Consider the following 15,176-nt stretch of genomic DNA (forward strand, 5'->3'; position numbering starts at 1 on the left):
TACTTGCCCAAGACTTACTAGAATCCCCAACTGTTGTAGTTAGGGGAACAAAGGCAGAACAGGGATACTTTCTGATTCCAGTATGTTTCCATAATTCTGTACAACATCCAGAACCCAGGAGTCCCTGCCTCAGTTCTCAACACTTATTCCTGAGTTAATGGCATCCTCAGTAATGAAACTCAAATTGTTGTTAGTAATAGCAGTAGCTCAATAAGATGATCAGCATTTCCTAATTACTTAAGGTAGCAATAGCACTAATTAAGAGCCTTCCTTACACAATAATAAAGAATACTGATAAGACTTAGTGAAATGTTTACTATATACAGTTGCTGCTAAAAAACACTTCACATATTATAACTCATTTGAATTTCAAAACTCTGAGTTTGAAACCATAATTATTCTCATTTTGCAACTGGGAAAACCAATCCAAAGAAAGATTACATTACCTGACCAAGTTAACATATCTCATTAGAGGCTAAGGTAGATTTTGAACTCAGGCATTATGGCTCTAATGACTGTGCACCTAATCCCTAGCTCACAAAGCTCATTATCAATATCCATTTTAATTGAAATTATTTACTTAACCCTTTTAACAATCCTGCAATATAAAAATTACTTTTTTAATTATTATTTTTTAAATTTATGCACTGGGGTGTAGACCAGAAGTGTGGAGGTAAGAGGTTTCGCCAGAGACAGAGTGGGAAGTGGAGCAGAACAGGTGGATCTGCTGAGATACACTGCTGAGGGGAGCAGTGGGTAAGACCGAAGAGGTCTGCTGGGCCATGTGGGTCACCCCCCTGGCCAGGGATGGAACTCATGCTGCAGTGGTTACTGATAATTTGATAAGATTGGGAAGTTAACTTCTGTGCCACCAGAGAAATCCTGCTAAAAATATTATCTCTATTTTGCTCCTGAAAGAAATGTGCCAGTTATACAGATAATGGGTGACAGAGCTACTCTTACCTATTGCTATTTCTACTCCATACCTTGCACCAGTGCTCAGACCAATGACATAATGTGTTGGACTCATCCACCTGTTTCACACTTCCCTCCAAATGTGGTTGCCTTTGTTAGTAGTGAATGAAAGTAGTGAAATGTCTTGCTAATATGTAGACACCACCTTGAATTCAACTGGAAGTTTTTTGGTGGTGTTTTTTTGTTTTGTTTTGGTTTTGGTTTTTTTGGTGGAGAGAATTAGATTAAATTAAGAACAACTTTGGTACAACTGAGTAACTAAAATTACTGTCATTTCATTATCAATTTTTGACCTCTGCACACATATTTCCATGTAAACATTCTATTATATATTGCAGCCTTTTCTAGTCCAAATGATTTACTTTGTTTCATTTGGGGGGAAGAATTTAATTCTCTTTTGGCATTATCAGTTTATTAACAAGAAAAAATCCCTTTCTGGTCAGAGTTTAAAAGACAGTTAAATTAACTTAACAATATCAAATTTTATAGTCCTTTTAAAAAGAGTAACTTTTAGCACATAGAAACTAAGTTTCTAATTCTGGCCTTTGTTTAAATTCTAACACATGTTTAATATATATAATATTGATAAAAACTAATCTTTACTGAGCCATAAAAAATTCTCTTTATCTTAATTCAGTTAGACATCTATTGTAATACTAACTATGCAAATGAGGAAAACGAGGCACAGAATACTTAGCTGCCAAAATACTTAAATGCCAAAAACAAATTTTATATTTCCAGAGAAAAATGATTAAACATGAGGATATTTTCATAATTGCACAGAAGTCATGCTTACTGTCAATCAGACAACCAAGCATTCAAGTATTTCCCCAGAAATGTGCTTGATTAAAGATGATGCATTCATTAATAAAGATACTGTGATTTGTCTCTTGAGCATAAATAACATACAGTGTTATTTGCTTTAATCATCTAGAAATAACTAAAATTTTAGAATTCCAGACAAGGAAATAAATTTAGAGGTTACTTGATTCATTCAAAGTCCTCATTTAAAAAAAAAAAAAGTTCAGAACATTTAATGACATTCCTATGTAAGCCTTGGCTTCTACATGCCACAGAGCTGTACTCACCAGAATATATACACTATTTCCCAGAGGTGAACATATAGATTACCTCCAGTTTCCCACAGCCATGAACAATACCATAACGATGAAGCTAGCTGCATTATTAGCTTTCTAATTATGTACAAAGTTAAAGACAAACCAGAAAAACTTACGACAGAAATAGAAGGGATGTCAAAGGCAAAAAGGCAGTCGTTGATGTACAAAACTTTTTAAAAACAGACCCTCATTTCTGAATGACTTTGCTTAGGAATTGCCGTTTAATTCTCAAAATCCCTGGATAGACTTCACTCCTTTCTTTCTGCAAATCTCACCATCACAGCTAATCGAATAAATTCCATCTCCATTATCCCCAACCTCCCATTTTCACCAAGAACCATTCTGCCAATATTCTCATGGCAACTTTGTACCTGGTTCCCACCACTACTTGAGTTCCTTTTAATAAAGTGCCTACAGGGCCCTCCCTGGTGGCACAATGGGTTAAAGCACAGCACTGCAAAGCTAGTCACAGCTGCTTTAGCATGAGTTCAATCCCTGCCAGGGAGGTGACCCACATGGGTGGCAGACCTCTCCTGACCCACCCGCTGCTCCTCTTGGCAGTGTACTTCTTCATCTATCTGCCTGTACTGTCCCCTAACTCTGTCTCTGGTGATTCCTCTCACCACCGCTGCACCTCTGGCCTGAACCACAATTCTGTAGGAAGTAGGTCTATCCTGGATCTAAGTAGTAAGCATATACCTAGCAATCAATGTCCAACTGTCCCTAAGAATTATTGAGTTAGTCCATATGCTATTTGAGTGATATGCATATCACTCTATGATGTGGCAGATTTTAATTAAGTATTTGGTTAGATGGGATGCAGAGAAAGTCTTCAGGTACAGCAACAAAAAACATAAAGAAGCTGTTAATGCCTCCTGAGTTAAAGATCCCAGAATATCGAAGCCTGTGTATTTGCTAGTGACCTTTCCAATCTTTCTTGTCTTCTATAGCAGTGAACATGAGACAGAAATGAATAGCTCAATAAATTATCCTGCCACTAGTCAAGTTTAACATTCAAGTCATTTCTTTTTCTGTTCAATTATGTGAGATGTATGCTAAATTAAACAGTAAGGTGTCAGTGACTACATTTACCTTTAAAGCCTCAGTTCTGGTTCTGAAGTCACCATTTATATCCTTTATACCATGTGTTCTTAGACAGATCACTGTTATTATCCTATCTCACAAGATTATTGAGAAGATCCATTTAGATCCATTTCAACAGCCCTTTTTATAAGAAATAAGCTCTAAAGCCCTTAATCCATCCAGTAGATGTAATGAATTTACATCTTCCTTCTGCACCAAGGAAAGCAATAGTTATGTAAAACCCTTGTAAGAACTGAGAGGACAGTCACTCAGTCATTTTCTCTGTATTGTGGTTCAAATGAGGAACAAATTTGATAATGGATGCAAAAGTTTGAGATACTGTTTGGAGTCAGATCACTTGTGCTCAAGCCCCATTAGTACTGCTTATTATCACTGCATTCTTTTTTGAGGGTGAGGGAATTAACATCTTTACCAGTTAAAAATAATAGTAATTGGGGCCCTCCCTGGTGGCACAGCACTAAGAAGCTAAAGCCACTTCAGCACAAGTTCAATCTCCGCCCCGGGGGTGACCCACATGGTGCTGCAGACCTCTCCTGACCTGCCCGCTGCTCCCCTCAGCAGTGTACTTTGTCGATCTGCCTGTCTGCTCCCCAATCTGTCTCTGGTGAATCCTCTCACCACACCTGCACCTCTGGCCTGTACCCAGTTCTGTATGTATAAATAAATAAATCTTTAAAATTAAATAAGTAATAGTAATTACTTGAGATTTATGAGACACCTAGAACTTAACATGTAGTAAATTCTCAATAAATGTCATTATACTGAAAGAAAACAACCCCCTAAATGATGTCTTCTTTAATCTTTCAATATTTAAGTGAAATTTAGCACACATAAATATCAGAAAGATATATTATCACTCTGAATGAGTTACTATATTCTAGATCATCATAGTAATTTGGGTAAAAATTTCTTCATTATTTTGAAAGTATAACATGTTCTGATGAAATGCTCTCCCATTAAAAACTTTCCAGATAAAGTTTTCTCCTTATTTATCCAATACACATTGACTTTAAAACATATTCATCCAGCATTAGGCATAATAAGAAAATGTTTCAGCTCAACCTATCTAAAGTTTACAGAAGGGAAGAAAATATATCTAGCCAACTGATTCTATTACAGATCAAATAACTCCAAGATGCATAAACAGGATACTGCATAGATTCAAGTGAGAAATATCATTTCTAAGCTATCAGTGATATTAAGCACAGATTCATGGAAGGAAATGGCTTGAAATCAAATCCTGAATCATCCTGATACATGCACATGTTGGAAAGGGTTCAGTGGGAGAAATACCTACCTAGAAAGCTGACAGATGATGAGGAAAATGAGCAAGGGCTCTGGCTTCACCACTAAGAAAAGAACATGAGATGAGGCTGAAGATATAAATTGTAGCAATATGTGGCACAAAAAGACTTCCAAGTTATGTCTGAAGTTTCACTTGGCAGGTAGTGAAAAATAAACACCATATCCTCTGCCTTCAGTCAACAGCTGGTTTCTCGGTGACCTGATTAATACTTTTCATCTTTAGGTTTCTTTGGTTAGCTTGGTAGCTAACGCTCTCGGCTACTCAGAACTTGGTGCCATCAAATCCCTACGGACTCTGAGAGCTTTAAGACCTCTAAGAGCTTTATCCCGGTTTGAAGGCATGAGGGTAAGAAGAATGAAAGCTCTCTGATCACTCATGTTAAAATTAAATGTAGGTGGTGCTTTATGTACAGAGGGGTGCTATTATAGAAATATGCTCATTGAATGTAAGTAATTTCTTCATAGAATCACAGAATTTCAGAGCAGGAGTCTTATTTATTGCTCAACCTTTCCTGAAACAGGTTTATTTACCAGGTTGTCAGAACTTGGTGCAGAACTTGGACTACAATCTAGGTCTTATAATAGTTGAAAGCTGTTTTCACACCAGCCAAACACTATGGACTACAACTTAGTTTTTTCATTGCTAATACATTTCTAAACTACTATTTATCACAGACATTCATTCTAGGAGAGGTTTTTCTTTTTCTCAGTAGGTAATTTGGTTCTTTAAACATTACTGATAATGAAAGAAAGGTAAATAGTTTTTGTGTGTTTTATTTTTCAGTTAATATCAATAATAAAACAAAAAAAAACACACTAAATAGTAGCCTCTGACAAAACCTATAGGTCCTAAACAAACAAAGCAGGGGGTTAAAATAATTAACTAAGCATTTTAGGCAACTCCCGGGGCTTGTTTTATAGTGCTTCCTCTTAAGCGAGAATTCTGAATGAGGTTTATTTTTTCCATGGCACTTTGTTTTCCTCTCTAGTGCTCTTCCTTGGTGTATATTTTATGCATCTAAACATAAAGTACACACTTAGATAGATACACACCCACTTGCCATGCCTCTCAAAATACTGTTTAGCACAAAGGCTAGCTTTGTTTAAGCCAGCTTACAAATGCACATGGATATTGAATTTCTTCTAGACCATAGAGTTTTTATGTTAGGAGGTGGTTTGTTTGGGGCAATATAAATACTTCAGCCTTGACTCCAGATTTACTCACCAAGGAGAATTAAGCTATTCTCCAGACTTTCCAGAAACATTGTAAGCAAAGAAACGCTTGATTTTATTTCATTACTGGATAAATAAAGCCACAAGGCAAGATGTTTAAAGATGATTGTACAATTTTAAGTTCTTTTCACACCAATCTTTACCACTCCTGACATTACTTTAGCCCACAATTGGTTGAATGGTTATATTGGGGTTCTAGTATGTGCTCCAAAGTGAACATTTAAGAAATCTTTAATAATAACGGGAACACATTTTAGCATTGTTTTTGTCCAGAGGCAAATTCGATCTCATTTCCTTGTTTAATATATTTTTCTTTGACTTTTACCAATAAAAAAGAAAAAGAAACTTGAAATTCCATGTTATTCTTCATAATCATAAAATGTTAGCTTAATTTTAAGGCATACTATGTCTATTTGTAAAGGATTTTTGACTACTTCTTCAAGTTAGCATTCATTAACACTCTTGAAATTAAAATAGTTTGAATGATAATTATTCCTTCTGTGTGTACTTAATACATCTGTAATCTCCCCCAGCATATGAGCATTTTTTACTGTATCAGACTTTTATTTCTTTTCATGCATTGACATATTTTGCTTTCTTCAAATCCTTTAGCTCTTTATTTGTGTCACTGTTTATTTTCCCTGATCAAATATGTCCAAAAATACACCAGAAGAAACGGCTAAACACCTAAATTTTTATTTAACTCTTTCCACACCCATTTCAGTAGTAAAGAATAAATGAAAAGAATGGTTTCCATTTTAACTATTTGTATATTGCTTTATCCTCATTTTCTCCTAGGTGGTTGTGAATGCTCTGGTAGGAGCGATTCCCTCCATCATGAATGTACTGTTGGTTTGTCTCATCTTCTGGTTGATCTTTAGCATCATGGGTGTGAATCTGTTTGCTGGCAAGTTCTATCACTGTGTTAACACAACAACCGGTAACATGTTTGAAGTTAGTGAAGTCAACAATTTCAGCGATTGTCAGGCTCTTGGCAGGCAAGCTCGGTGGAAAAATGTCAAAGTAAACTTTGATAATGTCGGTGCTGGCTACCTGGCATTGCTTCAAGTGGTAAGTGGCAAATGTGAGTTTTGGAAAGACTTTCAAAATGTTTCAAGTGAGATTACTTCTCTGACACTCTTCTTTGAGTGATTAGTACTTGACAGAAAAGTTCTTGATTGTAACACCTGTACTTTTAGCTTCACTTTATTGTAAAGAAGGTTTGGCTTGACCAGAGAAATGCTATACAGTTATTTTATATTTTCTCAGCTTTTTCTCAGCTTTTAGTATGTTTTAAAGTGATTTTATACGTTCTATAGTTGTGTTTTCTTGTTATATTATTGACTACTATTGCACCAATAGCATTTTTAGTTTTCTGAAGCCATCATTGACAACAGACAAAATTTATCTACAGAAATGATAATTTTTCTATTATATTGATGAATTAAATGTTGTTAATCATTAACCATATCATTTATTGCACTAGCCATACCATCTATTGTACTAATAGCTAAGTAGTATGGTTCTACTGTGTGTGAAAATACAAACATCTAATGGAGTTGATTGAAAAATGGACAGTGTCTAAAAAATGCAACTTAATTGACAGCATACTGAAAAATCAATAATTAATAAATAAAAGTCATTGAGTTATGTTTAAACATGCTGGAGATTTGAATCATAGACCCTACTATTGATTTAAAAGGGAACTGAGGCTGAGATAATAGTGTGATGAGTCAAACCTCCAGCTAAATTTAATGTAGAAAATAACAGAGTACTATTTAAGAGAAATAAAGAAAATGAGTTCCAAATTCTAAATTAAATCTTACAGTATTTCCATTTCATTTCTTCATTCATGTCAATCTTTTGTACAAAAACTTGTCTTTAATCACACCATCAGATTTTCAAATGGTAAAATAGAATATTTTGGGATTAGGTTTTTATACAAAATTCATGTATGTTGCTTACAGGCCACATTTAAAGGTTGGATGGATATTATGTATGCAGCTGTTGATTCACGAGATGTAAGTATCATTCAGTCTATACATAGCATCACTAGATTTTACATAGTGAAATTTTGATAAACTAACTGAATCATCCAAAATTTTGTTAGATGTAATCAAAGCATTTTGCATATAGAAATGATCTTCTTAATACAATAAGTATACATATATAGAATATTTTGTTCTAATGCAAAAAACATATCTAATGTGAAAAAGTATCTAACTACATAGATTAAAAAATACCAGAATGGCCTAGAATATGTGACTTAGGAGATTGAGAAATTTGGAATAAAGTTGGGAAATGATTTCCTATCCCTAGAGGTATGATAAACCAGAGTCTGTGAAGCAGCATCTAAAAATAAATGATAAAGGCAAGAAAGTTTAGGAGAAACTCAATTTTGAAGACAGGGATAAAATAATTCCTCTGAATATGTCTATTTATGCTGATGTTTTGGTAGAAGTTGATATTCTGTTATTAAAGTCAGATCACCGAGAGCCAAATCTAAATTGATAATATAGCCCCCCAAAATTATAAGACTAACAACAATAGGTCAAAATATTTGCCTTCTTAACTCATTGCTATTAACTCAAGAGAATATATGAGATAAGACACAATAAAAAAAAACACATTCAAACTGCTGACCTATATTGTATGCAATTATACCAATTTTAAAGGAGACAATTATTTTGCAGAACAGTATCTCAGGGCTAGGCTACTGCAGCTTTATATTAAATAACAATGTGCAAATCAGTAATTTAATTTAAGTGTTTCTTGTGTGTTTAAATGATTTAATATTTTCAATATTATTTAGGTTAAACTTCAGCCTGTATATGAAGAAAATCTGTATATGTATTTATACTTTGTCATCTTTATCATCTTTGGGTCATTCTTCACTCTGAATCTATTCATTGGTGTCATCATAGATAACTTCAACCAACAGAAAAAGAAGATAAGTATTTCTCAGCTCTCACCTTTCTCCATTCTGTGTTGTGTCTATTAATACATTCAAATAACGAAGGCACTCGTAGTCATGGAGGACTGTACATATGCTTCAACTGCAGAGGATTTCAGCTCCAGTTCATATTTATCTCCTGTCCAGGATTATTCTCTGCAGACTGCTTTTATGTCTTTTTTACCCCCCCCCCAAAATTACAACTGCTCAAAAATATCCAGAAGGCTGCCAATGCTTTACCTGAGCTTACACAGCACTTCAGGGATAACTGCCACCAGCTTCCAGCTTCATCTTCTCCCACATCACATTTTCTATATCTCTTTCCCACCCACCCCCATCAACACTCTCACTGGCTACACACTCAACTACATGGATTTTCTATGCTTCCCAGACAAGTCATACTCTTACACTTCTATGACTTCCATTAGTATATTTTCTCTTCCAGCAATGCTTTTATTAGCAATCCCTTAATCGTGGTTTCAGGTCTAATTTCAGGTTATTCCCCTGTAAAGTCTGTTTCTGAGCCTTGGAGTTTACTGTTAGCTCCGAGGCGCTTTTTTGGTTTGTTTTGTATATATCCCTATCCTTCACTATTTAAAAAAAAAAAATTGTAGTCATGCTTTGGAACAAGATACTGTATCCTTTATTTATGTAATTCTGAAACAAACACACTATCTAGCACACAAGAAGTGCTCAAAAATGGCCTAATAAAGAATAAATTTGTCATCATTGAAATGGACTGAGAGACCATTTTTGCTTTCAAAAATATATATTTGAAATCCTTGAACCTTCTTCAAACGATCATATAATCAAATTAAGTTTCTTACTAAGAAGAGTTGTATATGGTTATAGGATTTACATACTATTAAGGTACTCAGAATTTCACATAAATGGGAAAACTAGAATATATCTATATGAAACAAGACAATATCCATTTAAAAATGAGAAAATATTAAAAGAAAGACTTAAATGTTTTTGTACAAATGTACTGTTATAATACATGTTTAGATTGTAACCAGTGTTATTCTTTGTCTTTACTTTGGAGGTCAAGACATCTTTATGACAGAGGAACAGAAAAAATACTACAATGCAATGAAAAAACTTGGGTCCAAAAAACCCCAGAAACCTATACCTCGGCCAGCAGTAAGAATTACTCATTTTCTTCAGTATTCCAAAACCTTGGCTGCCTATAATGAACTTGGGCATTGCTCTGAACCAGGCAACATATCCACCATATGATATGCTCTAAAAGTAAAATTCATACTGTGTGACACAATTCACAACCACATTCAGTAACAATTACTGAATTGTTTAAAAAGCAGTGTTTTTAGAGTTTTTCAGGCAAAAACAGTAACAAAACTCCCAATCACATTAGATAAAGTTGGCTTCTGCTCCTGCTGCCACTCGCCTGCCAAAAATACACCCAACAGGTTCCTCTGACCTTGTACAACCTCTTCTCCTTTTAAATAGATGGAGTTTTACACACTTCCCTCCCCACCCCATCCCTATACCTCGTATGTTGTTTTCTCTATTTTAATAACCACAAGATATAATTTTATTAAAAATATTTAAAAAGTCCTTTGCTAACAAAACGGTTATTTATTGGACATATCTAAGTATAGGAATCTTTAAAAACATGTTGCTCCTGAGATGATTGTTAATAAGGCAAATTAAAAGAAATACAAGTCATACATCTTTGTCAAAGCACAGGTAAAAAGGAACAAATGAAAAGAGAGATAAATAAATTAATAGACAAACATATAGTCAGAATTAAATAGGAAATGAGCAACATATATTAAAAGAGGAGAGATAGAAATAAGATAGACACCGAAATTCTTAAAGTATCAATAAATGAATTCAGGTCTTCATCCATCTAAAAGTGCTAAATGTTCACCTAGGAAATCTACATTGATACTTTCATTGTGTTTTATAAATGTAGTTACTAAAATCAGCAAAATACATAAAAATCATTCGTCATTTACCATCAATTTATGTCTCACTCAGCTTTGTCTTCCAGTGAGACCTAAGTAAACCAAATACACATTTTTTTTGTTGTCATAGAATTTTTTTTTCTTTCATTCTTGCTTCTTTTTTAACATGGAGCAAAGAGAACTGTAGGAAATATGAGCAGGGCTCACAGCTGATGACCTTATGCAAAAGGACTCATCTATAATTTCACTGAATCATTATCAATAAAAAAAAAAAAACCACACTGACATGCATTTTACCCTTGTCTCTTCTCACTCTTTCTAGAACAAATTCCAAGGCATGGTCTTTGACTTTGTAACCAGACAAGTCTTTGATATCAGCATCATGATCCTCATCTGCCTGAACATGGTCACCATGATGGTGGAGACTGATGACCAGAGTAAATATATGACTCTAGTTTTGTCCCGGATCAACCTTGTGTTCATTGTCCTGTTCACTGGAGAATTTGTGCTCAAGCTAATCTCCCTCAGATACTACTACTTCACCATAGGCTGGAACATTTTTGATTTTGTGGTGGTGATTCTCTCCATTGTAGGTAAGAATGGTTTAACTACAAATAAGTGAAGTTGTAGAGAAAGCTTAAAGCTAGACAGCTGTATAAGGGAAGTCAGATTTTAGATTCCGAATGTGTATAACACTAAAATATAGCACTACTGTTCATTTTCCTCTAAGGACTGTTGCCCAAAAACAGTAAATGTATTTGAGATTTCAAATTTAATTTGTTGGATTTTGATTATTTAATTTGTTGGATTTTGCAAAAGTTCATATTGCTTTATGACACTCTGGAATTACTGAATAAAACTGTCATTTTTAATTGCTGCTAATTGTGATTGGATCCAAGTTTTTAGTAAAGGTTTAGACTGCTAACACACATGTGGTTTTTATAGACCTTGAAAAGATAAAAGGTTCATATAAGCATAAGATACTGTTTTCTGTATTTTTCCACAGGTATGTTTCTAGCTGAGCTGATAGAAAAGTATTTTGTGTCTCCTACCTTGTTCCGAGTGATCCGTCTCGCCAGGATTGGCAGAATCTTGCGTCTCATCAAAGGGGCCAAGGGGATTCGCACGCTGCTCTTTGCGCTGATGATGTCCCTGCCTGCGTTGTTTAACATCGGCCTCCTGCTCTTCCTGGTCATGTTCATCTACGCCATCTTTGGCATGTCCAACTTTGCCTATGTTAAAAAGGAAGCTGGAATTGATGACATGTTCAACTTTGAAACATTTGGCAACAGCATGATCTGTCTGTTCCAGATAACCACATCTGCTGGCTGGGATGGGTTGCTGGCACCTATTCTCAATAGTGCGCCACCCGACTGTGACCCTGACGCAATTCACCCTGGGAGCTCAGTAAAGGGAGACTGCGGGAACCCATCTGTCGGGATTTTCTTTTTTGTCAGTTACATCATCATATCGTTTCTGGTCGTGGTGAACATGTACATCGCTGTCATCCTGGAGAACTTCAGTGTTGCTACTGAAGAAAGTGCAGAGCCCCTGAGTGAGGACGACTTTGAGATGTTCTATGAGGTTTGGGAGAAGTTTGACCCGGATGCCACCCAGTTTATAGAGTTCTCCAAGCTGTCTGATTTTGCAGCTGCTCTGGATCCTCCTCTTCTCATAGCAAAACCAAACAAAGTCCAGCTCATCGCCATGGATCTGCCCATGGTCAGTGGAGACAGGATCCACTGCCTGGACATCTTATTTGCCTTTACAAAGCGGGTTTTAGGAGAGAGTGGAGAGATGGATGCCCTCCGAATACAGATGGAAGACCGGTTCATGGCCTCAAACCCCTCCAAAGTCTCCTATGAGCCCATTACCACCACTTTGAAACGCAAACAAGAGGAGGTATCTGCTGCTATCATTCAGCGTAATTTCAGATGTTACCTTTTAAGGCAAAGGTTAAAAAAGGTATCATGTCAATATAACAAAGAGGCAATTAAAGGGAGGATTGACTTACCTATAAAAGAAGACATGATTATTGACAAATTAAATGGGAACTCCACCCCAGAAAAAACAGATGGAAGTTCCTCTACCACCTCTCCTCCTTCCTATGATAGTGTAACAAAGCCAGACAAAGAAAAGTTTGAGAAAGACAAACCCGAAAAAGAAAGCAAAGGGAGAGAGGGCAGGGAAAATCAAAAGTAAATTATCTTTGTGGTCAATTGTTTACAGCCTATGAAGGTAAAACTTATGTGTCAACTGGACTCCCAGAGGAGGTCTATGCCAAACTGACTGTTTTAACACATATTCATGGTCAGTGCCTATAACAAGACAGGGACCTCTCCGTCACTCCATCTCTGTGAGTCAGGGTATCCATATTGACAAGAGGTTACTGTTTTTACTACCAGCTGACACTGCTGAGGAGAAACTCAATGGCTACCTAGACTGTAGGGATAGTTGTGCAAAGTGATCATTGTAACTACACCAAACACCTTTAGTACAGTACTTTGCATCCACTCTATTTTTAACTTCCATATTTACCATATTTTTACAAGATTTGTTCTAGTAGATATTCCTAGCACCCAATTCATAGTTTATTCATAATACTATGTCACTATTTTTGTAAATGAGGTTTAAGTTGAAAAAAAAAAAGTATATAAGCCCTGTATTCCTACTCCACAAGTCTCTCAAGTAATCAGACTAAAGCATTTTCCCTGAGAGATGAAATTCTTACTTAAAACCAGAAAAAAAAAATTACAATGTCAACAATTTCAGGTACTTCCATTTTCTAGATGGCTTTAATTTTGAAAGTGTTTTAGTCTGTTATATTTGTTTATATCTAAACAGTTATGTGCCTGTAAAATCTCCTCTACTTTTTAAAGGATTATTTTTATGCAAAGTATTGTTTCAGCAAGTGCAAATTTTATTCTAAGTTCCAGAGTTCTATATTTAATTTTGGTTAAATGCTTTTCAAAAAAGTAATCTAATAAATCTGTTCAAGAAAAGTATATCAAGAGTATCACTTTAGAATAGTCATCCCACTTTCTGCTGCAGTATTGCTTTGCCATCTTCTGCCCTCAGTAAAGCTGACATTTTATGTCAATATAACACCCTCTGTTATGTAAATAGTTATTTTACCCTGTGGTGCATGTTTGGGTATATGTATGTATCTATATACACCCCTATGGGTATATAGATATGTAGATATCCTGATAAACAACTTCTATTAAATTAAATATGTACCACGGCATATGTGTCTTTTGCGAGCTTCCAACATGGATGTATCGATCCTGTACCATCATTATACATAAATAGTTTGAAGACTACCACTACTGCATGTTAATATTGCCTATGCTGCTCTATTTTACTCAATCCATTCTTCACAAGTCTTGGTTAAAAATCACAATTTGGTGGTAGAGTGAATTCAACCAGCTTTTTGTCTGTTATGTCAAGCAGAATAGCTTGCATTGATTTAAAAGCACCTTTTACTTTTGCATTTTTAATTCAGTTTGAGTGTCATATGGTGTCTCTCTAGAATTCAAGGAAACACCCTGCACAGTGCATACTGTCAAAACCTAGACTTCATATTTTGCTAAAAATATGTCCAAAACTTGTTCAAATATAAATAATGTAAAGATATGATCAATTTTATTTGTCGCATTTTGTACATAAGATGATTATTTTCAGGTTGATGACATGGCAATTTATTTTACTTTATGCTTTTGCTTTTTATTTTTAATCACAACTCCAAACTTTTGAATCCATAAGACTTTTCAATGGATAATTTCCTAAAATAAAAGTTAGACAATGGGTTTTGTGAATTTCTTTGTTATATATATATTTTCTACCATTCCAATAGGAGATACATTGGTCAAAAACTCAAGCCTAGATCATTTTCTACCAACAACATTTGCCTCAATCTAACCCTTTATCCATGGAAAGTTTTTTTTTACTCAACTTTTGTAGTATTTGCTTATGCAGACTAGTCTTATTTTTTTAATTCCTGCTGCACTAAAGCTATTAGAGATATAACATGGGCTCTGTCCTGTTTAGCCATGAACAAAGTGGCAAAGTTGTGCAATTATCTAACATGATATAAATTTTTTGTTTTTTGCACAAACCAAAAGTTTAATGTTAATTCCTTTTATGAAACTATTTACTTGTAGTGTATTGATGAACTGCATGCAGGGAATTGCTATTACTTAAAAGGAATGGTGAGCTACGTCATTATTGAGCCAAAAGAATAAATATTTCATTTTTTATTGTATTTAATTTTGGCCTCTGTTTTTTTATTATAAGTGTTAGAAGGCTAACGTATATATAATTGGTAAAAAGCAGTACTTGAATTAACATTTGTATACATAAAAGTTCACATAACTTTCATAATAACCTAGTGCATTGGTTTTTTGTTTTAATTTTTTTAATAAGTCTGTTTTTATTTCCACCTGTCAGCTCCATCATAGGGTGTGGTTGGTGTGAGGCTGGAGGCCCATCGGATGCTGGTCAGGACAAATGCTTGACCTACAGGGACCTCAGGCCCAGCCTGCAACCTCTCTTGGC

At 35.1% G+C, this 15,176-nt stretch overlaps 1 protein-coding gene across 1 annotated transcript in view; it reads left to right on the forward strand.

The window, feature by feature from the left end:
* The window catches only part of SCN3A (sodium channel, voltage gated, type III alpha subunit), a 73,192-nt gene extending 59,733 nt beyond the window's left edge, over positions 1-13,459 (forward strand). Inside the window, exons 21-27 of the mRNA XM_004674872.2 lie at positions 4,726-4,848; positions 6,534-6,806; positions 7,703-7,756; positions 8,548-8,685; positions 9,727-9,831; positions 10,942-11,212; positions 11,626-13,459. Of these exons, the coding sequence (XP_004674929.1) occupies positions 4,726-4,848; positions 6,534-6,806; positions 7,703-7,756; positions 8,548-8,685; positions 9,727-9,831; positions 10,942-11,212; positions 11,626-12,821 (2,160 nt within the window). The 3' untranslated portion in view covers positions 12,822-13,459. The remainder of the gene's footprint in view (positions 1-4,725; positions 4,849-6,533; positions 6,807-7,702; positions 7,757-8,547; positions 8,686-9,726; positions 9,832-10,941; positions 11,213-11,625) is intronic.
* Positions 13,460-15,176: the final 1,717 nt, after the last annotated feature.

The sequence above is a fragment of the Condylura cristata genome, unplaced genomic scaffold, assembly GCF_000260355.1.
Source record: "Condylura cristata isolate star-nosed mole 26May11 unplaced genomic scaffold, ConCri1.0 scaffold00002, whole genome shotgun sequence".
NCBI lineage: Eukaryota > Metazoa > Chordata > Mammalia > Eulipotyphla > Talpidae > Condylura > Condylura cristata.